This window comes from Terrapene carolina, unplaced genomic scaffold (assembly GCF_002925995.2).
Source record: "Terrapene carolina triunguis isolate 2854851 unplaced genomic scaffold, T_m_triunguis-2.0 Scaffold69, whole genome shotgun sequence".
NCBI classification, from domain to species: Eukaryota; Metazoa; Chordata; order Testudines; family Emydidae; genus Terrapene; species Terrapene triunguis.
Genome location: NW_020664420.1, coordinates 27,829,907 through 27,853,852, shown reverse-complemented (window position 1 = coordinate 27,853,852; position 23,946 = coordinate 27,829,907). Strand labels below are relative to the sequence as shown.

The window sequence follows — 23,946 nt, the reverse complement described above, 5'->3', positions numbered from 1 at the left end:
GGCTACTGAGTGCATAAGTTTTCAGAATTCACCCCAACAGACTCCTGAGTGGAAAAGGTCTCAGAGGCTACCCCAACATACTGGTGCCATGACTCCTTGATTGTGATCTTACATCTAAAGCATGCCTTGTAAGGAAAAGGTTATGATCTGCTGAAAGTCATTTCTCTATCCATATATGTATATGAAGTTATGAGAATTGTGTTGTATGGTTGTCACTAAAACATGCTGTAAGTTGAGGAATCAGCCACATTTTAGCTCCCTGGAGGCAATAGCAAGGAAAGTAACCAACACCCGGTTGGGGTGTCAATCAGCCCATCAACAACCATTGCCCAGCAAGGGAGCTACAATGCAATGACTCACCTGCATGAGGCCACACCAGAGGAATTGCTTAACCTTGCCTGGAGACTCAGCAATGCCCACCCAGACATGCCTGGACTTGTGTTTTCCAAGCACATGGACTGAGGGTATAAAACTGAACACAGGGGGCCCAGGCTGGGCAATCAGCTCCAGGGTCAGGCTCCAGCTGCCAGTTACCCGGCCTGGCCACCAGGCCCCACGTGGGGGCGGTCCCATGGTACAGCCACCCAGCCCTGCGCTGCAGGGTCCAGGTCCAGTCTGTCCAGCCCCACGCCTCGGGGTCCCAGGGTCTGGCTGCTGGCCCCTTGGCCTGCACAGCGAGGTCCCGGGCTCCAGCTGTCTGGCCCCACGCTGCAGGGTCCGGGTCCGGCCCCGCACAGGGGAGGGGTGTCCTGCATTCCGGATGCCCAGCTCCACGTGGGAGTCTGGCGTCTGGCCCTGCTGCAGGGCACAGGGTTCAGCTGCCCAGTCCCACGCGGGGGTCTGGGTCTCGACTGCCCGACCCAGTGCCCGGGGCTCTGCTTTAGCCCCGCAGGGATTGTGGAGGGGTGGGAGGGGGGGGGCATGCAGTGGTTCTCAGCCTGCGGCCCACAGTGATAAACAGGTTGAGAACCACTGTGCTATACAAAGTAAAAGCAGCCTTAAATGCTATGGGAGCAAGAAAACATGCGCTCTTTTATCCCAACAGAAAAGCTAAAAATTTGGCACAAGAGGTGACACAAGTTGGTGCAGGGTAAGAAAATTAATGAGGGCCTAATACTATGAAGTTAAATGTGAAATCACTGTAACAATGTGGAAGAAATTTGTTTTCCCTCCTCAAATACTGTTGTAAGACAATGCAAGGTCTGGAAAGTGCCAGGCTTGTACTGCTGTTTGCACCTGGAGGACACTTGCATGTGCAGGTGTAATGTCTTACAAACAGAGTTGCTGGCATGTGGATTCACTCTGGGGGAACAGTCTCCAAATTTCACAGTACGGTTGAGATGCTGAGAGGTTGGTAAAGTAAAAAACTGCTTATGCTGGTGATAAGTTTTATGTGGTGCCTAAAGAGGGCCACTTCTGGTATAGACCCAGGGAATGCTATTTTAATTGGCCTATATTCTATTTCACACCCAAATCTCCTGTGGTAATAAATGGAAAGATTTTTTTACATTTTGTACCAGTTTTTTATATTATAATGAAAGCAAATTACAGAAGGCTGCTTTAAAGGCAGAGCAAGTTTATAATGTGGGATTACACCCTGGAGAACTATACTGGAGGAGGTGAGCTAGCACCGCCTGGTTTGTATTTTGAGCCTGGTATCAATGGTGGTTCAAATGATTACAGCTACCAGTCTTGGGAACGTGTCGCTGGGTAGTGAACTTAAAAAAGAAAGCCCAGAAAGACAGGAATATAATGTAAATGAAACGAATGCTAATATAAAAAAAAGAAAAGCAGTGGAATGTAAGCCTGGCTTGACATGAGTAATTGGACATGGGTGGGGCCTCATTTCTTGAGGGAGATGATTAGGGAGGTAAATAAATCAGCAGGCTGGAAACAGAATGTTGGTACTAGCTAAAATAAGGGGAACACCTTGGACACCATTAACAATGAATAAGACAAGCCTGGAATGTAAAATGAGATAAAGAGTAAGGCGTGCATGTGACAGGTTGGACCCCCCCCCGTCCGGGGTGCCACCTGATGTGCTGGGGTACCACTGAGCCCACCCGTTCAACCAGCCTGGGCTTCCTCCCCCTGTCCTTGCTGAGCCAGGCCCTCGAGCCTTCTCTAGCACACGCTCAAGTAAGGCCACACCCAGCTGCAGACACAGACTGAAATCAGCTCTGTGTGGGAGGATTCATCTCGGGGATTTACCCAGCACTCACGTGCACACCTCCTTTGGGGAGTAAACCCAAAATAATATTGTCTTACACTGTATAGAGAGATCTGTACCGCGCAAGCTCATAAAAATTGACCCCTCCCTCAATGTGGAGGAAGATATGCACAGCATCTTGTCCCCCCATCCCCCAGATATAAATTGCACAAACTGGGTTTTGGAGTAAACAAAAACAAGCTTATTAACTACAAAAGGTAAATTTTAAGTGATTATAAAGGATAACAAACAGAACAAAACAGACTACTGACATAAAACAAACACACAACCTAAGCTTAATTTACTATAGAAACAGGTTACAAATAGTAATTTCTCACCCTAAATGTTGTTTTAGGCAGGTTGCAGAGTTTCTGCAGCTTAGAGTTCCAGTTATTTCTCTTCACAGGCTAGACTCCTGTCTCAGCCTGGACTCAGCCCTTACCTTTCCCTAGCTTAGTTCCTTTGTTTCTTCAGGTGCTTTCAGCAGTTTTCCTTCTTGGACGGGGAGGCAATGGAGAAAAGCCTTGATTGACTCACTTCCCAGCCTTCAATAGGATTTACATAAAGTGGGAATTCTTTGTTTCCAGTGGAAAAATACCAGCAGTGTCCAAGGTGGTACTCCGTACTAGGTGACATTATCACATGACCTTACAGTGTTAAAGCAACTATGAGACAAAGTTTATTTGTAATGACCACAGGAAGGAACTCCATGAAGATGAGAGATCAGCATCTTCATAGACCTATTGTCTTTCCTAATGGCTCATCCAGGCTGATTCCATACTGTCTGGTGGGTGTTTCCCAGGTGTAACCACAGTTGTAATTGTTACATAGTCAATATTCCTAACTTCAGATACAGAAATGATACATGTATACAAATAGGATAATCATATTCAGTAAAATATAACCTTTCCAATGATACCTTACATGACCCATCTTGCATAAAACATATTTTACTTATGCTATATTTATATCATAACAATATTTATATGACGAATATGGGGTGTAGCGACACAGAGCATATGGTACAGGGATTGGGTCCTACAAAATAACCAAGCCAGTCCCAAAACATTTGAGGCAATGTAATGTATAAATGTATATAAAGGAAGAGGTTTGCTGTGTAGCTTTGGATGTCTGGTACACCCTATATGCACCTCCTACACTTGAGCCTGATCAGTTCAAATGTAGTTTGATTGTATGCCAATAAAGAAATCTCAGTGATGAGTTTGGAGTTGAGCTGAGTTCTTGGGAACCGAGTGAACGAAGTCTCAGAGGCTACCCCAACACTGTCATGGGGGAGGTCTAGGTTGGATATTAGGAAACACAATTTCACTAGGAGGGTGGTGAAGCACTGGAATGGGTTACCTAGGGAGGTGGTAGAATCTCCATCATTAGAGGTTTTTAAGGCCCGGCTCGACAAAGCCCTGGCTGGGATGATTTAGTTGGTGTTGGCCCTGCTTTGAGCAGGGGATTGGACTAGATGACCTCCTGAGGTCTCTTCCAGCCCTAATATTCTATGAACACATCGATAACACACCTAGGTACTCTAAGTGTCAAGAAACCAGCCAGTGGCAGTATCCAAAGCTGAATTCTAACACAAGTGGTTACCCATGGAGTCGCAACCTACTAGGATTATGTAAACATCCATTATACGAGGGCCCATGCAACTTGCCTTGAACACACAGCCCATTGTTTAGGGATTAAATACACTTCCATTAACACCAGGGAGCTATGCTAATGCTAGTGTAATGGCACCCTTCCCTCCCTGCAGCATGTCATTGTGGGACACCACACCCTTTCACAGATGTAGGCCCAGTCTGCGCTAGAAAATTTGGTCAGTTTAACTACATTGCTCGGGAGTGTGAAAAATCCACACCCCGGAGCAGCATCGTTAAGCCGACTTAACCCAGTGCTGTCTACACAGGGATTTGATGGAAGAATTCTTCTGTTGACCTAGCTACTGCCTGTCAGGGAGGTGGGTTACCTACGCCGACGGGAGAACCCCTCACATCAGCATAGGTAGCATCTACACTAAAGCACTACAGCAGCGCAGCTTCAGTCATTGTGCCACTGTAGCATTTTAAGTGTAGACAAGCCCTTAATGGCATATCCAGTAAGCTACAGTTTTGAAGGCAAGAACAGTAGATACTCAAGTGATTCTTTCCATAGCCACTGGGGCCTGGGTTCCTCACAACTTGGGAAGTTTGTTTGTTTGAGTTTACTATGCCCCCTAGTGCCCATGGGCTGGGCTGCCTTTGCCCAGAACCCAGCTCTCCTGTCACAACTGTAGCTCTCCTAGCCCTCTCCCAGCTCCACGATGGGGTTGCACAGCAGCCTACTCTGTTATCTGCTCTTCTGTTCTCAACCTTGTTCTATGCTGGTTCATGGCTGTATCAGTCAGCCTTTCATGACTGCTTCTCATGGTCCAGTTCTACCTCTGGACAGCTATCAGGACCTACTGCTTGATCTACAGCAAACATAAGAATGGCCATACTGATCAGACCAAAAAGGTCCATCTAGTCTAGTATCCTGTCTTCCGACAGTGGCCAGTGCCAGGTGCCTCAGAGGGAATGAACAGAACAGGTAATCATCAAGTGATCCATCCTCTGTCACCCATTCCCAGCTTCTGGCAAACAAAGGCTAGGGACACCATCCCTGCCCATCCTGGCTAATAGCCATTGATGGACCTATCTTCCATGAACTTATCTAGTTCTTTTTTGAACTAGATACTCAACTGCTGTATCCAGGTTCCTGCTGACAAATACTTCTCTCTCACACACTTCCTGTTCTTCATTCCATGTCCTCTGCAAAGTATGCTACCGCCTCTTTCTGGTCACTATGGTTCACCTGGTATCTGGGATGATTTAGTTGGTGTTGGTCCTGCTTTGAGGTCTCTTCCAACCCTAATATTCTATGATTCTACCCCCCTGTTGGGGGTGCTCCCAGGGTGGATGGGTACTAAGCTAGTCGAAGAGCATGAAGAGGAGAGAAGATAAAACACATGGGGGGCGGGGAGAAGGAGGGAAGGAAATGGAGGGGGAGGCAGGGATAACACTGAAATAGACAGATTGACATTTCCAGTTTATTTACCAAGCATAGGAGGGAAAGTGTCCTATTAAAAGTCTGTGAACCATTAGGTTAAGTGTTGTTTAAGCTCCTGCAGCTCCTAAGATGATCTCTGGGTTATCCATGTGGGATGGAGGGGGCACTACCTGGTAATGGGCCAGTGGGGCCGTCAACCAAAAAGAACCTGATACTCCATTAACAGTACACTCTGTTAGATTGTCTCAGAATGACATATTGTTGCATGTAACTACAGGTTTAAGAACAAAAAATTTGGGCTATGAAAATCCTGCTGTCTTTCCCTCAGATAGTAATGCTTATTATAATTTATTTGTATTATGGCAGCACCATTAACCAACCAAGATCAGAGTCCCATTGCTGTAGGTACAGTACAAGCAAGTGAGCACCAGTCTCAAAGAGCTTCTAGTCTAAATAAGAAAAACAGAGACTTGGGAGAGGAGGGGAAAAGACTGAACACAGAAACTGCATGAACAATGTGACGGTGAATAAACATCATGTTTAGGTTCAGGACTTTGGGGGGTTCTCTAATGGAGCACAGAATCAAATATTGCACTCCTGTCTTCTAGGTATAATTCACTTTCAAAATGACAATCCCAAAGAACAACATGTAGTTTCAGGACTCTGCAACAAGAATTTTATCTTTCTGGATTGAAATTGTCATGTCCCTACTCTGGCACAACCAGTGATGGTTTTGTTGGGGTGTGTTTTTATTTATTTTCATAAAGAAACAAACAATAAAAAATACAAAAATAACAAAAAGGCCCACAACTTGTATATGTTACCAAATGCCCCACATTTCACATGATATCAATAAAATTATGCAACTTGTCAAAGTTGTGAGACCAGTCAATATAAAATTGGAAAATGTTACACAGACATAACATGTTAGGGTGGTGGTAACAATAATACCAAAAAAAAAAAAAATAAGCAGAGAAGGGAACTGGGGGAGAAGGGGTAGGAAGAGGGAGGGGAAAAGCAGAGAGGTATTATTTGACCTATCTTAGCATTCTTTATCCAAATGTATCGAGACAAAGTCCAATTTTTTCTGAATCCATACAATTGGTCTCTACATTAATAAGTTGTTCTTTCTTATGTTGCTAACTCACAGGTCTGAATAACATAAGGATGTTTTAAATAATCAAATCCATAAAATAAGAGAATTAAGTAATTTCCGAATTCTGTATTCATACACTACATGCTGTTACTTGAGTATTAATTAGCTGTTGCTGGAGGGCCAAAGAGAATACTAATATTCATGAAACAGGTTATCACAGTACTGCCAGAAAGGAAAGTATGTCCCATTACTTCAAGCATCAAAGGGCTGGGGGAGATGGACGCTTGTTGCTAAGCACTGTTGTTCATGTTGAATTGCTGTGAAGTGAGCCTGATATGACATACTTCACTATCTGCCAGACACTGGTTGTCTTTATGAGGAGACCAAGCAGCATCTTATTGATGGTGGGGAAAGCAAATAATAAAAATACATAATTCTTCACAACATTGAACATGTAACACCTGGATTTTCAACTTTCCTGTTTTACAATCGCTAATAATAATACTGTAATTAATAATGTATAAATGTCTTGTTGTCAGTAAGATCATATACATTTAGCTCCAGCAATTCTTTGTGGATGTTAACAACTAAAGTCTAGTCTAACAAAAAGATCACATGCACATAACACATTCCTTGTAAAACACTACATTAAGATCATATTGTATGTATTTTATATACCTCCTTTTAGAACAAACTGCTAGTATTTAATGTCTTGAAAGAAATTATATCCTTGTGGAACACTACTACATATTTCAGAAATGCTGAACAGAAATGTCAAGTTTTAACATTCCTTTTTCCTGAACATTAAAGATACACTAGAAGTGTTTTTTTTTTTAAACTAAACACAGATTTGTAATTATGACAGCATCCTGTAGCCATACATCATTTGGCTCTTTGCCCACAATGGTACCTGCAGATCTTTCTGTGGCAGTGCTATGTATAGCCACACTACAGGCTTCTCCTACCACTTGACCCATACGTACCTTTTGTGCTTCCCAGAAGATGAGTGACAGCTTCCATTCAGCAGTGCCAGACAGTAATTTCCCAGATAAAACAGCCTAACAGTCAGCTTAGATGAAACAAATGTGGCATTTATTGGTGTTTTTAACAGAATAGTGAGAAAGCAAATTAAGTTAGGTAAAGACACTTGAATGCAGAGGACCTGCATTTTTGTTGTTGTTGTTTGGCTGCTTGGGGCGGCCAAAACCCTGGAGCTGGCCCTGCTGACATGTCTGCAAAAAGAAATTAGGTGAGCTTAGCAAAGAGAGCATTTATAGTTCAACTTGTCTGTGATGCAAAAGTTTCTGAAATCAAATCAATGGAATTAGCATTCATTAAAATGTGTGTCAAATGATATATTATGGCTTCGATGCAGTTAGGAATACATAATATGCTCATTTAATCATTCCTGTTATTGGTTAAGGATTCCCCACCTATCCCCATGCCTTGTGCTAGGATTTACTAGCTTTGGGCTATGTAAATCTTATGAAGAGCCCTATGCCACTGACAGCAGTAGAGTCAATATTTTTTGGAGAGGGAAAAAGGGGAGAGAGTGTCACTGAATATTTCTCTGGCTCTCCTGGGGTGGGAAGGAGGTTGCTATGATGTTGCTATGGGGAGTGGGATGGCAAGGTTAGGTTATTGTGGATAGGAAGGTTTGTTTTTGTTTTTCTTATGTGGGAAAGTGCATCTAAGAGCCACCTGCTGTAACTTAAATATTAATGTTCTATTGCTTTCATTTTATTGCTCTGTGGCAGAGTAAGTGCCTCACATACTCAAGGACTAGAGAATTTGGCTTCCTTTTCTAGATGGATCACTCCATGTCTCTGCCAAGAGTAGGCCTGCCTACATTGTATAAAGCTTGAGGATTTTTGCATAAAACTTGCATATGCAAAGTGTATGCAATTTTAAAATCCCAGGTGAGCACCCAGGCTACAAATACCCCAATTTCATTAGTTATCCTCACAAAAAAAATTGATCCTGCTCCTTTGTTCCATCAATTTCTTCCCCTTGCCACCCCCATAAAGTTTCCAACCATTTATAACTGTGAAAGACTCCCACTGACAGCACTCAAGATGGAATTCCCCAACTAGCTGCAGAATAGATACAGCAGGGGTACCAGTAACATAAGCGTCACCTCTCTGCCCTGCCAATTTGCCTCAAACCTAATGCAACGGATACTCCTCTTGGAGTAAGAGATTAGAACTAATCTCCATGAAACAATCAAGTCTTGGCCTCTCTGCCAAGATTACCAGTTGTGATAGTGGTTTGCGTAATGTGGAAATCTGTCTATTATTGGACACTGAACTGAAACCACTGCCATTATTTCACATACTGGTAGGCTGCTGAGCATCCATCAAACAGTAATGGCTCTTAGTCACTTCTGATCCCAGCTATCTTGAAAGCTGTGACCTACAGATCAAAGGCTCAATATCTACTTACCAACCCCAGAACATTCCTCTTCCACTACTAACTGGATTTTAAAGTAAAATTATCAATTTTTATTTATAAGTTGTTTAAAATGTGCAATTTAAGAGACTAACTGAAAGAAAAACAGCCTGGGCTTCAGTTGCAGTTTAACAGTAATGGAATGGGAGGGTCTGTATTTTTGGAGGCAGATTTCATGTCAGCTGTCTAAATCTACCAAGACTATAAGCACTAACCCTGAGTGTGACAGACTAACTTTTCTCAGGGTGAGGGTTGATTCAGTCTCCATGGTAGCCAAGTTTTAAAAGTAAGAATGATGATTGTTTCCTAAGGAGAGAAGGTCATGTGTGCGGAATTATGCTGGATGGGAAATTATAATGTGGAGCTAATGGGAACGGAGCCGAGACCACATAAGATCACGGATTGTATTTGTATGTCAAATAATTTTAAAATATTTTAAAGACGTTTTATCATGTATCCATCCAGGAAATAATAATAATTGTTTGTTTGTATATTAGTAAATGGTTTGAACAGGCTTCTTTAAAGCTGCTTGGACTTTTTTAGCCGACAAACAATTTTCAAATGTAATTATGTTAGCACAGAAAATTCTGTGCATAAGGCCGTGCCACCCTTAACTTAGATTCCCTTTCCATTGGTCAACTCCTCCCATTCACATTACTTAAACATCACTTTTCTGTTACCTTCCTTTGCTCACATCGTAGTCCAGTGGCCTGTCAAACTTCACTCTAAAGAACTAAGGGCCTGACCCTCAGTTACACTAATGGGCCTTAAGGTAGCTGGTCAGCTTATGTCACTCTGGTAGTGTAACTGAGCATCAGGCCTGAGATCTATTGCATAACTGAAGCGGCTACTTTGTTGTGCCAGGGGTATGTCTACGTTGCTGTTGGGAGCAAGCCTCCGAGCCCAGATAGAGAGACTTACACTGGCTTGGCTTGAGCTAGTGCATCAAAAATAGCAGTGTGGACATTGTGACTCGGGCTGGAGCTCAGGCTCTGAAGCCTAAGGGGTCAGGTGGGCTTGAGAGCCCAAACCTCAATGTCCACACTGCTATTTTTAGCATGCTAGCTCAAGCCCTGCTAGCATGAGTCTGTCTACCTAGTCTGGAAGGCTTGTTTCCAGCTGTAGTGTAGACACACCTTAAAGACCAGACTGTAATAGGCCAGCAGCATTTACCTAAAACATCACACCATAATAGCAGGTGTGAGCCTGTGGAGAAAGGGTAGGAGAGTTCTGTTGACTTACTGAGAAAGATGGCTCCTTACCCTACCAGATATAAGGGAAGGTGGGGAGGGCTTTCTAGACATAGAAGCTCTAGGGTGGGAGCTACACAGGTTGAATGGAGGAACCCTAGAAGGAGAGAGAAAGTTTGAGCTGAACTTTATCTTATTATTAACTTCTATGGTAATAAAAATAGACTGCATTAAGGGGATGAGTTTGGACTGTATATAATATTTTTATTTAATATTTTAACTGTGTTGGAGAGCAGGTTCAGAAAGACATGTTCACATGCACTTTTTTGGTATTGTAAAAGCAGTTCACTCTCAGGCTTACACTCTTTTAAAGTTTATTTAAAAACTCAGTATGAGATCATAAAGAAAATACAGAAACATCCTTAATCATTGTGTCAATAAATGATAGGGGACTGCAAAGGAAATTCTGAAACGGCCTGAGACATGTTGATGCTACGGAGCGCTGAAGAAGGAGATTAAAATTGAAAATACATTCAGAGTCCAATTTAACATCTTAATGCTAGAGCTTCATAAATGCTCATCTTCATTTCCCAGCAATTTTGCTAACATGCAAAATGAAATTGCCATTCACTGTGCCGCATGAAAGATTACTTAGATATGTCAGAAGTTTGGGTAATAATAATTAGATCTAGTACACTTTCAAAAGCAGATTAGTTGAAGTGAAAGAAACTCTAACTACTAGGAAATATACCCCATGTGGCTCTTTAATAGGCACCCAGTGAAACCTCTGAAATGCACAAAGATATAATTTGTCTGTAAGAATTACTCATGGTCAGTGGAGGACATGCTTATTTTTCATTAGCATTGGAACCAATGCCATCTGTGGGCTTGGGCAAACAACCTGGTTTCTCTGGACCCATCCTGAAATCCTTTCTAAGCATAAATATCCCGGCCCCCTTTGCCTTAGTGCCCCCTTCTGTAAAATACAAATAATAATAATTATCTACTTCACAGAGGTGTTGTGAGGCTTTGAGGGGTGCTGTACTGTGAAGACGTAAAGTGTAACCTAGCAACATTTATTACATTATAAGTAGGGTTGGCAGAATTTGGGGGAGGTTGGGTTTGGGGTTGGGGTTTTTTTTGTTTTTTTGTTTGTTTTTTTTTCAATTTTGACGATCAATATAGATTTGGTTTCAGTTTTTAACTATCTTTATTTTTACAGGTGCTAGAAATTAAGGAGGATAGGGCTGGAGTTAGGGTTAGGGCAGGGCTGCAGGGGGCTCCCTGCATGGCCAAGGGGCCCAAGATACCCAGGCACAGGGTGAGGGGAGGCTACAGTCCTGGCCCAGCAGACCAAAGATCTCTGTCAGGACTGCAAGGAGGAGGACAAGCTCCCAGCTATCAGGGAGATCATCCCCTTCTGAACTTTTCTTGCCCATACTCCTAGCTGATGAACGAGTGAGCAGGGCCATGACAACGGAGCTGCAGAGGGCTCCCTGCATGGCCACTGGGTGACTGACACCTGAACCCTGCAGGCACAAGGTGCAGGGAAGGCTGAGGACCTGGCGGGGGAGAAAAGACACCCCCGGTTAGTACTGTGAGGAGGAGGGCAAGCCCCTAGCAATTGGGGAGGCCATCGTGCTGCTGAATGGCTCTTGCCTGGGGACAGCTCCAGCACTCCCAGCTGGTGAATGAGAGAGCAGGTCCATAGGAGTAGGGCCAAAGAGGCTGCCACAGGGCCAGTGACACCTGATCCCTGCAGGTACAAGGAACTAACAACAAGAATTTCTGCTATAAACTGAGGATGTATAAGTTGGAAGCGACTGAAGAGGAGAAAGACCTGGGTGTATTGGTCAATGACAGGATGACTATGAGCTGCCAATGTGATGCGACTGTGAAAAAGACTAATGCAATACTAGGATGCATCTGGCAAGGTACTTCCAGTAGAGATATAGAAGTATTATTATCCTTATATGAGGCACTGGTGAAATCTCATCTGGAATACTGTGTGCAATTCTGGTCTCCTATGTTTAAGAAAGATGAATTCAAACAGGGACAGGTGCAGAGAAGGGCTACTAGGCTGATCAAAGGAATGGAGAATCTACCTTATGAGAGGCGATTTATGGTTCTTGGCATATTTAGCCTAACCAAACGAAGACTGAGAGGATGTATAAATTCATCAATGGGATAAACACTGGGGAGAAAGGAGAGGAATTTTTTAAGTTAAGGGCCAATGTTGACACAAGAACAAATGAATATAAATTGGCCATTAATAAATTTAGGCTTGAAATTAGAAAAAGGATTGTAACTATCAGAAGAGAGAAGTTCTGGAACCTTCCAAGGGGACCTTCTGGAACCTTCTGGAGCTGTCCAAGGGGAGTAGTGGGGGCAAAAAACCTAACTTGTTTTCAGACTGAGCTTGATAAGTTTCTGGAGGCGATGGTATGATGAGGTTGCCTACAATGGCATATTGTCCCTCCACAACTATTAGCAAATACCTCCAATGTCTGAAGATGGGGAGGGCTCTGAATTACTACAGAGAATTCTTTCCCAGGTGTCTGGTTGGTGGATCTAGCTGATGTGCTCATGGTGCAACTGATCACCATATTTGGGGTCGAGAAGGAATTTTCCCCAGGTCAGAATGGCAGAGACCCTGTTTTTTTTCCCTTCCTCTGCAGCGTGGGGCACAAGCACTTGCTGGTTTGAACTAGGGTAATGGTGGATTTTATGTAACTTTAAGTCTTTAACTCAATATCGAAGGACTTCAGTAACACAGCCAGAGGTTATAGGTCTATTACAGGAGTGGGTAGGTGAAGATCTGTGCAATGTTTAGGAGGTCAGGCTCATGATGGTTCCTTGTCGCCTTAAAGTCTGAGTCTGAGTTCAAGAAAAAACAATGGCTGTTTTACAGCCCTCAAATCAGGCAATATCACATGCACTATATAGTCTAGCCAGTCTGTTCTCATTCTCCCTCTCTTATGCGTACAGGCTGAATACCAGAGATAATGGGAGAAGAAAAGAAGTTACCAAAATGACAGGAGGCTCAGATGAATTCATGTCAGTGTTAAGTGAAATAACTTTCAGTGAGGAACTCACTTATTTAGCTTTTTAATTTAGCTTTATCATGAAGCAATTTTGCTCTTAAACTACTTCTTTCCTTAAAAAAAGACTTAAAATTGACTCGTTGGCATGTTACTTAAATGGTGTTGTTTTTGCTGATGAAACGAGTTACATGTTCACACCTTGGAAGTATTCTAGTAATTTGCCCTATAAGCAACATATATGCAACGTATGTAAACTGGGAATACTCTTCACAACTTCAGGCTCCAACTGGTGTTTGTGCCATCTCATGCAGTGTAGATTTGGCAGGTGGCTGAGGGAAGATATTGGGTGGGATTTTCAAAGTTAGGACCAAGCAATCGTACATGTACCCTTCAACTCATTTGCAAATATTCAGTGTGAATACACAAATAAGGTATTTGCACATGCACATGGACAGATAGGCACCTACTGGCTATGTGGGCATGAAAATAACTTGTTTGTGTACATAAATAAGGCACATACTAATATGCCATGTTAGACACCCACGCCTAACCTTGAAAATGTAACGTATAATATGGGAGTTAATCATAATTTTTATTTATTCAGATAACAGGCCACATTCTCACCAAAATGAATGTATGTGTGTGTGTGTGTGTGTGTGAGAGAGAGAGAGAGAGGGACTGACTATGCCTATCGATCATTTACTTTTTCTCTTATACAGATAGCTGAATTTTTTTAACTATTTCTGGGAGTGGAGTGAGAATGTCACAGATTCAGTGACTTTCAACTATGTCGCTACACTTTTGGATTATAACACACTTGAAAATCTCATCATGGTATGATGAATTAGGAGTCTTTTTAGTTTTAAGCTTATATAATACTGTATTAAAAACATGAATTTTTTTACTTTGTTTTCATTGTTATTGAAATTTACTTGGACATTATTTTTCCTCATCACTGGTACAGAAGAGTGTGCTCATAGTTCAGTAATAGATGTCACAGAGACTGCAACCTCTGTCTAATGAGACAAAGCTGCCTTTTGGAATAAGGGCCACCAGTGAAATTATAGATAAATTCCAAAAGAATCCCAACATGAAAACAAATAAGATTCCCAGAAATGAAGGAGTAAATTAGATGAAAAGAGACTTTCACCTGCATTTTCAAAATGTTTTGACTGGTGAAGTTCGTTGTAATTGAAGCAGAACTCAACTATTGCTAATAAGCAACTGCTTTGCACTTGGTCTTCTGTAACTGTTCATGAAACTAGTGTAACCTCCTCTGAAATGAGACTCCTGGTCTTTTCCTCTGACCAAGCTGTTATCCCTGAGTAACCATAGAGGCCTTTTTGTTTGCCTTCTCTATGAGTTGATGTTGATGATTAATTTTAAAAGTATTTTTTTCTGAAGGATTGCACTTGGCTAAATTAAGTAATTTCTCTAGTCAATCCATGATTGTTTTTTTGCTTTTTACTTTTTCCTTGCTAGGCACACAACCCTTTTAGGACTCTAATCTATGCATGGCAGTAATATGTAAGCAGGACTTATGGTTGCATGAAATCCAAATGCAGGCATAGGCAAAGTAATGACCAACCATTCACTCTGGTAAGGGTAGACTCTATTTACCGGCCTTTCTGAAACAGAATTAAAAACCCAGCTGCTAGAATAAAATGACACATGGAGCACAATCAAGAGAACCCTGGAAGCAAAATTTTTTGTTTGCAGACTACAGCTGGGTACTTATGATATGTGATACAGGTGAGCCAGGGAGCAGTGGGAAGTGGTAGAAGGGAAGTATATAAACCCTAGGTTAATTAAGGCGTGGTTCCCTGTAGGCTAGGGAGGGTTGCTACAGGTTAATTGGAGCACCTGTAATCAATTAAGGCCCTGTTAGAAACCTAATAAAACCCCCTGCTTCAGGCAGTCAGGGGGAAGGAAAGAGGACTGGAGCTTGGAGATGTGCTGTGGGACTTGGAGGAACAGAAAACTGGAGCAAGGGAGACCCTGCTCCAGCGTTTAAGGACTGAAGGCACCCCTACCCAAGGGGTAAGAACCTGCAAGGGTTGAGAGGGGCTGGGACTCAGAGTGAGGAACAAACCCAGACCGCTTCCCCGCTTTACCACCTTCCTGGGCCACTAGTGGGGCCCTTGGTGCCCCAAGAGCAGGGGTAAGGTGTGGTATTTTAGCCCCCTCACCACCAAGAAAAGTGCAGGACCCACCATACTATATTGACCATCTTGTCACAGATATAACAGACAAATGGTCTGATTATTTGAAAATATTAGGTGCAAAGCCCTGCTTGTGGCTAGCTTCCAGTGTAACTTTACATCACCTGTGGTAATCTGCAAAGTAAAGTTTTGGAGCAAACAGGATTTCATTCTTCAGTATTAGATTGTGCAGGGAAGATATGTTAATCCATACTTTTTATTCTTTCATTTTTAAGTGCAGTTAAATAGTGCAGAATGTTGTAACAGAGGTGCTTTACAAACAGCTAAGTCTCACATCCCTGTACGGTACTTGACTGGATTCTCCAGCAAACTAAGACCACTCTGCATGGCCATGGTACAAAGTGGCCTTAAAGCAGCTGGAGATGACCAGTGTCATAGTCCCCGCACAGGTGAACTCTGCACTGATGGCATTCTGGCAGAGATGGCTCCAATGCTTTCTTCACCAGCCACCCCACCTTCACCCCTCAGGGAAGCTTATTTTAAATTGGACCAATGTCCATGTCAGTTTGCAAACTATCATCAGGATCACCTGTCGGAATATGTTACTTCAGTTTTAAATCAGCATTTTTGTACCACCTGGCACTATAGAATGCAAAGAGAAAATGAGGATTATACAATTCTCATTGATCTTCACCAGCCAGTTTATGCTTCCTTGTTTTAAACACTATTTGCCTTTAAAACCAACGTCGAAATTGCAAACATTTATATTTCCTGGAGGAGGATCAGAATACTTCAGAGGAAACAAGAGCATAGTCTCCACTTCATGTTTTGTGGTGAGGTAATAAAGAAACTGAAAATACCTGTATCCTTAACATACATTATATCATTCATACATACATACGTGGCTGCTAATCTTTTGAGAAATTTGTCATAACTTAATTGATGGGTTTCTTTTTTTACAACTTAGTGTTTCTCACTCCAGACTTGATTCTGTGCAATTAATATGGCTTTCATGAGTTGAGTCAGAAACCTAGCCCCGTCAGGAAATTGCTTGTGCATACTTCTCAGTGACTCTGTCTGAGAACTCGTAGGAGGCTGTTGATACTGAAGAACATGATTTAGATGACCAAATGCAACATCATATTGGTTGGATCTGTTTTTGGTTGGACCTCTCATGAGTTATGTGGTCAACCTAGCCTCATGAAAATAAATGGGATTATTTTCACCATTCATCATTTGTAGAGTTTCCCCACATAATTACTTAAATGTGTCTGTCTCTAGGTGATTCGGCAGAAGAAATTGACCTGACTGTGGTTTACCAAGCAGCTGCTAATGGTGACGTCAACACACTGACTGCAGTGATTCGTGAAGATCCTTCAATATTAGAATGCTGTGACAGCGAGGGTAAAACTGTTTAGATTGTTCCCAATGGGTTAATCAATACAATATGTGATTGAGCTATCATCTTTTTTCCATTTTTAATATTGACTTTAAAAATTAGTGAAACATCGTAAGTAGAATTATATCTAGTTTTCCCCTTTATGAGCAGTAGAATGGGAAATTGGTATTTTCTTTGGGATATCCATTGGGAATATGCATTTTGGATGTCCCTGGATGGCCATAAAATAATATTGTTCTTCCTCCTTACAAGTTTATTTATTTACCTATAAATAAAAATATCCTGTGTATCAGACAGTGGACATGAGAGACAAAGTCCTCTGCCATGAATTTATATTGTTTGTCATAGGAAGAGAAATACTGGAAAGTTGCTGAAATTTCAGCGGAGGATGGAGAAATCATTTATTCTAGTCAAATCCAAATTATATATATTTGTGGACATCTTAAAGACTCATTTGGCCAAATTTTAAAAAGTGGACACCAGCAGTTATTTGTGCTTGCTGAATATGGGCATAGGTACAAACAGACAATTAATAAAATGGTAACATATGCAGTTTCTTGCCAAAAGAGCAATTGCATGTATAATTAGTTACCTGTTTTATGCTTGAAGCTGCATACTTTTTTCTATTCAGGTTCTCGTGCCATGCCTGACATAGTGCCATCTGAGTTACTTGGTTGTCTTTACAGGCATGTATTTTCCAAGTGAATCTGAACCAGAGAACTTTGAAAGCTTGTCCCTTGAAGTATTTTGTGTTCAATCAAGAGTCTAGTTTTTACCACAGTGGCATTTTCCCAGGATTAGCATGAAAATTGCAGGGTTCCCAATCATTTAAAAAAAACACAAACCCCTGCAGATATCTATCTGTTTCAGAAAACTGGTTGTAAAATCTAGATTCAGAAATTGGGATCCTTGTATTATCTTCAGATCGTTCCCTGGATCTCAGTAAAGTCAAGATGAGAGCCTTTTGATCTTCCAGCTCCTAAAGCAGAAGAATAAAGTCAGGATGTCTAACTGCCTGCAGTAGACTAATCATTACATTTCAACTCCAGAGTAACTCGGTTGAAATGGATTCACACACTGATGTAACTGAGATAAGCTGTGTGACACCCTGGCACCCCCATATTCACCATTGTCATATAATTATGATCTGTTTTACTCAAAGTATGCCTTGTGAGGTGGTATTCTAAAAGTCTTGATCTGTGAGACATTAATATATCATTGGATTGTATATGCTATCATTGTATGTGAAGTTATGAAGTTTGGCTATGTATGTGTTACTGAAACATGTTGTGAGGTTGAGAACACCCACAAGCAGCCTTTCAGGTATAGCAATAAAAAGGCAAAATAATGTTGATGGCTTATTGTGGAAATACACACAAGCACCAGGATTACCCCAGGAACTGTGTACAATAGAAACCTCTCAGAGATAGCCCTATACAATGGGAAATGTTTGACCCAGGTCACAGCAAAAGAGCTTTCCAGCAAGTTGGAAGAAGATATAAAAGGGAGAAGTATTGTAGGGAGAGTGAGATCCAGGCATGATGATACAACACTTGAAAGTACTAGAAGAAAAAGTACTGAACTGCGGGGGGAGAAATACTGGTCCCAGGCAGGAAAGAAGGAAGCCTGCCTGTATATGCAAAAGCTAACCTGCTTGCACTATCTAACTGGATGAGACACTGCGTGATTCAAATCCTAACTAGTACATTAGGCTTAGATTGCGAAATCTATTTAATTAATTAGTATCTATTTCCCCCCCAAGGTTGTACCCCCTTGATGCATGCTGTTTCGGGACGCCAAGTTGATACAGTGAAATTGCTGTTGAAGATGGGAGCAAATATTAATACTCAAGATGCCTGTGGACGCACCAGTTTATCTCTTGCAACATATATGGTACCAAGACTTCTGTCTGTTACAGAGCACTTTGGGAGGGCAAGAGGGTGAAGTAATAGACTAATTTTGAGAATAAGACTTGTGTGGTCTTAGAGAGCTGTGCAAAGAACAGTGCTTCACTGAGACATTTTCAGCTAGAAAATGTGTCTAAAGTATCAGAATGGGCAATCGGTTCAAACATATTAAATATGCGTGTTGTTTTCAAGAATAGATATTTCCTTTGCCAGATATTTTCAAAAAATCCTGTGATTAGTAACATGCTGTTTTTTTCCCCCCTTCAGGAAAAGAGAAAGGGAAAACACAGCATGTTACTAATCACAGGATTTTTTGAAAATATCTGGCAAAGGAAATATCTATTCTTGAAAACAACATCTGTTGAAAAAAATAAATGACTGGAAAACATTCCCGTCACTCAGGCTGGCCTCATGGCTTCACAGTTTCCCCCGTTTTAGCTGAACTTCTTATCCTTACGGTCTCTAAGGCTAAACAGGAGGCATAAGATAGGATGACAATTTGCTTTCCCACCCCAAAAGGTTAATTAAGTTACAGCGTGACCAGTGCCACAAAATTTACATGGGCTAAAACCCCCATGGATGTCCTAAGGATTAGGCTCATGATCCTTTGCAATTTAATCAGGTGCCTGAGGTAGGGAGAGTGAATCATTGTAATATACTCCTGTGGTTAGCGTTAAAGAGACAACGAGAGTAAGACTTGGATGCATTGGGAAATTTCAGATCCATGAGCCTTATGTGAGTGTGCTACATGTGATTTAAATTTGTGAGTGGTGGTTTCTATGCTGTATGTAGTATGAGACCTAGTGAGAATCTGGGTGTGATGTCTGCCTAGAGGATTGACTTCAATGGGATTGCATGTGTGCATGAATGCAACTGAGTGCTGGAATTAGCCCAGTTTGCAAACTTCCCTGCAACAAAACTTTGATCAGTGGGCAACACAAGGGTGCTTTAATTCCCTCATTCCATCTCTCCCCAGGAAATACTGCTCATGCTTGGCAGGCAGATGACTTGAGCTGCAGGGGAGTGACCCTGCAGAGGCCCCAGCTTGAGAAAAGCACTTAAGCACGTTTGACTTCCTTTGGACTGAAGCACATGCCAAAATACTTTGCTCAGTGAGAACCAGAGTGTTCATTTGTTTTGGTTTGTTTTTGAAGGTGACAGTGCAGCATTTTACTCCCGTCAGTGACCAGCCCCATAAATGATGGTGCCATTTTCAGTATAACACTTCTATTTCAACTCTGTAAAAAGCCACTTGCTAAAACAAGAAGGAATTGCTGAAAGCAAAACCTAAAATAACTCCAATTCTCAGGCTTTTCATATCGATTTACTACCTGTGGTAACCTCTTATAAAGAAAATGAGATCAAATGCTCAGGCTTTTGGCTGACTCCCATTTAATTAAAATCCATATGCAGGAATGTACATAAGACTTTCTAGTACAACAGCAATTAGCAACATTTTCAGTGCCATGTCTACTGCAAATCTTAAAACAGCCCTCCAGCCCCACCACAGCCAAAGAAAGGCCAAAATGCAGTGGAACTAAAAAGTTTAATTACAGCAATGGATGGATGGACCAATCCAGGACATGAACCATCTTTGAAGCCCTAACAGGATGTTTTTCTGAAACCAAGGGACACATCCTCAGCTGGTGTAAACAGAATTACACCAGCTGAGGATCTGGCCCCAAATCTTCTCTGTTCCTCTTTGACCTTCAGTACTTTCTTTCCTAGGGGTGGCTTGAAGGCTGTGTCAGTCTGCTCCGAAATGGTGCCAAGCAGAACATACCTGATAAAAATGGGAGACTGCCACTGCACGCTGCTACTGCAGAGCCTAATGTGAGGTAAGCCCCCATATTAAAAGGGCGTTTGCTTATTTGAGTAAAACATCTCCTTGGTCCGGTACGTAGTCTCCAAAAGACCATGGAGATTGACTGATTGGAGGCAGCGTAGGCAGGCAAGCTAGCTGTGGCAATTACTCTTGTGATTTGCTATTTCATCTGGTGATTATCATACATTTAAATGAAGAGGCTATTGGGACTTTAGACCTAAGTCTAGGGCTCTTTGTGCTGCACTTGTTTTACAGGAACATGTTCAGGCAGGGTGAAGAATCTGATTTAAACCTCACAAAAGCAATGGAACTCAGAATGGAGGCTGAAGCTCCAGATTTCCCACAGTGAACAATCACCACCAACGTGATCAAGCCGTCCTCTATACTAGAAATACCACAGGAAATTTGTTCCCAGGATAGTTCAGTGCTGTATTTTCCCTAGCTAACTTGGTGCCAGTGTTCAGGGTGTTCTTCTTTAACTCAAGCTTCAGCATTATTTACAAATGCAGGTCTCCCAACAGGAGTCACAAAAGCAGTTGCCCTGTCCGCTATGTCCACTGCATATTATATAAATTAAATGTTACAGGTTATATGCTAAAGCAGAGGTTCCCAAAATGTGGTTCTTGGTCGTGGTTAATGGAGCGGTGGCTGGTCACATGGTTCTGGCTCCTCGTTTCCAGCTGCATTAAAAGGCAGATAAAAATGTGTTAAATATTTTCCTAATGTTACTTTCTCGTGTAAGTAATTGCTACAGCTGCCACAATATTATATGGATGATAATGGCATTAAATAATATTTGTAGTATTAGAATTTATTAGTATTATAGTGCCCTGGAGCCCCAGTCATAGAACACGTTTCTGTTATATAACATGTGTGTATATATAATATATTTATAATATGATGTATTTATATTGTTTTGAATACAATAGTTTATTATTGGGAGGGGAGGCAACCTGTGGGATTATGAATGGGAGGAAAGTTGTCCAAAAGACCAACTCTGTTAAGATTTGGTCCATCCTATGGAAAGTAGTTCTAAAGGATCAGGTAAGATGTAGTACAGTTGATTTTTGACAACTGTTACTAAAGATGTATCAAAAAGTCTGAAGGGCAGTTCTCCAAAGCAAGTCACAAGCAAATGTGCTATTTGTATCAGGGTTTCCTTTGTGAACAGGAATGCTTCTTAAAGCCTTTCAAGTCCTGATTTATATAAGCTGATTAAATTCATGCAAAATCTCTCCTGAGTAAATCATTTATGGGTAGCTGAAAAAGGCTGGTTGAAAATGTAAGTTGCAAGAAACCCATAGAACTTAGTGGCGGTTTGACACATCTGAAGCAGCAAAGCTGTAACTTGATGTTCAAGTTACAGGTGAGTATTGTGACAGTCTATAATGTCTCCATATGTATTAATTTTGCACCTTCATAATTGTTTTTCATGCATCACTTGGATGGTACAGTTGGAAGGTTTCAGAGCAAGAGTGCATTATCATTATACAAAGCCTCCGAAGAGAAAAGGCTGTTTGTGCAACGCTGCACATGCAGATATTAGAAAGGAAACAGTAATTTACTTTAACAGCAGCACACAGAGTTCCCTGGAGTTTTTTCAGTCCCCATGGAAACAAGCAGACCTTTGTTCCACACAGGAGTGTGCCAGCTGCTCAGCTCTTTTTCTTCTGTCTTATTAGCCCAAGTCAACGAAATTAGTTCTGGATATGATTGCCCTGTTACCAGAAGGCACAGTTGGAGTGCCATACCCATTAGTGACATTTTCCTGTGTACTCATTTTTGCTCTCTGCCAACTATTTAGATTTGAAAGGAAGACAAAATGGAGTGGCTAATTATGAAGTGCTTCCTCACCTGAGTTTAAGAACTGGCAGCCCATTGTTATGAGTCAATGCGCTGGAGGAATAGTTAGCAGCACACAGACCACACTGAAATCGACAGGCTGTAATCAGTTCATTTAAACACTTCAGGCACAAGGGCTGGCAAATTTTTAAACTTCAATATGTATTTCGTAGAGTGGCTGAGCCTTCAGTGAGAAATGGGATAAAAGGACCCTGCTGACTCTCCACATGCTACATGTGTAGTTAAAATTAGCACAGCTCATCTGTGTGGTTGCAGAATTTCAGAGGTGGGAGGAGTTGTATGTATATTTACACACATACATACTAATTTCATCAATTACATCCCATGTTAATTTGTGGAACTATGTAACAAATTAGAGCCATGTGATAGATGAATTTATCAAGCACCTTTTGATCACCTCTCCTTCTTTCTACCCACTAATCCATTTCCACCTGGACTTATTTTAATATATCAAACTTCCGAGCTGTCAGTCTGGGGTTTTATTACACTTATCAGTTTACTGCAAAAATGTTTCTTCTGCTTCCCACCAAAAAAAAAAAAACCTACACCCTTTAAGGCCCAGAACAGGTAAGATTCAGGCCTGCAGCAATCTCAAAATGACCTGACTTTTAAGTCCATTATAACATGGGCTGACTATGCAATTGGCTGCATGCCTCAGGAAAGGGCTGTAACACCCGTTTGCTTTTTAGTGATCATACCAGTCTGAGTCCAGGCCCTGGTGTTGCATTGGCAGACTATTTTTAATTGATTTAATACTTTTGAAGAGAGTGTCTGGTTAGAAAAGAATCTGGGGGTGTTACACCCTAGTTCTGCCACATTGGTACGTCACTTCCGAGCAAATCATTTTTTTGCCACCTTGGAGAATTGTAACTTCTGCAAATGATCACTAAGCAATTTCAAATGCAGCATCTTTAAAACAGTTGTACTGTCTAATAGCTTGCAATCCATGACTGCAGAATGATTTTTTTTTTTCAGGCTTAATGCACAAACAGCTAAATAAATGGCAGGACTGCATTTCATTATAGGTTTGTGTGGCAGAGCTCTGGGCGACAGCATCTGTACCAGCTCTCTGATCACTGGATCACCAATTACATTGCCATGGAGTAAACCTGAGAGGAAAAGCTGTGCCTAGTAATTGATAGATTGGGATGGGCTGAGAAGAGCCCCAAAGGCTAATTAGCCCATTACCCAAGAAGTAGAAAAGGCACAAGAAGGATGTGCTCAGGGGGAAGGAAGAGACTGGCGGGTCCGTTAGGGTCTGAGTCTGGAACTGACTGGAGGTGTGTATGCTAGTGTAAATATAGACCTGCGAACATTTATAAGGGTGGTGAGAAGAAGACTGTGAATGAATTGCACAAGATGTTTGACCAGAAGAAGGTCTCTGGGTGGTTTGTGGCTAGAAAAGAGACAGGAGTGGGATGATGCTGCAGGGTCACAGTTGGCTATATTTTTGCAATCCACACTGCTAAAGTTAATCATACATCCACCTGAGCTTTACCTGTTTTCAGATGAGCATGAGGTATACCACAGGAATACTGTAGAGGAATGATAGGCTTTGAATTTATCAAATGGTGTTTATAGAATGGTATGAAATAACTAATGTTCTAATTTTGGACATGTATTTATTGCTTTAGTTACATAGCCTGTCTTCTGTTAAACCTAAGACTGATAGAACACGTTCTAGGGCAACTTGATGCAGAAAATATACTGTAAGCAATTCAGGATTGCCCAGCTAAGAAGTGGAGTAAAAAATTTCAAAGGAGA

At 41.7% G+C, this 23,946-nt stretch overlaps 1 protein-coding gene across 1 annotated transcript in view; it reads left to right on the top strand.

Moving 5' to 3' along the window:
• Positions 1 to 23,946, top strand: part of ANKRD55 (ankyrin repeat domain 55) — a 65,275-nt gene that overhangs the window by 2,440 nt on the left and 38,889 nt on the right. The window contains exons 2-5 of the mRNA XM_026649228.1: positions 15,464 to 15,637; positions 16,470 to 16,592; positions 18,350 to 18,480; positions 20,223 to 20,332. Coding sequence (XP_026505013.1) covers positions 15,464 to 15,637; positions 16,470 to 16,592; positions 18,350 to 18,480; positions 20,223 to 20,332 — 538 coding nt within the window. The remainder of the gene's footprint in view (positions 1 to 15,463; positions 15,638 to 16,469; positions 16,593 to 18,349; positions 18,481 to 20,222; positions 20,333 to 23,946) is intronic.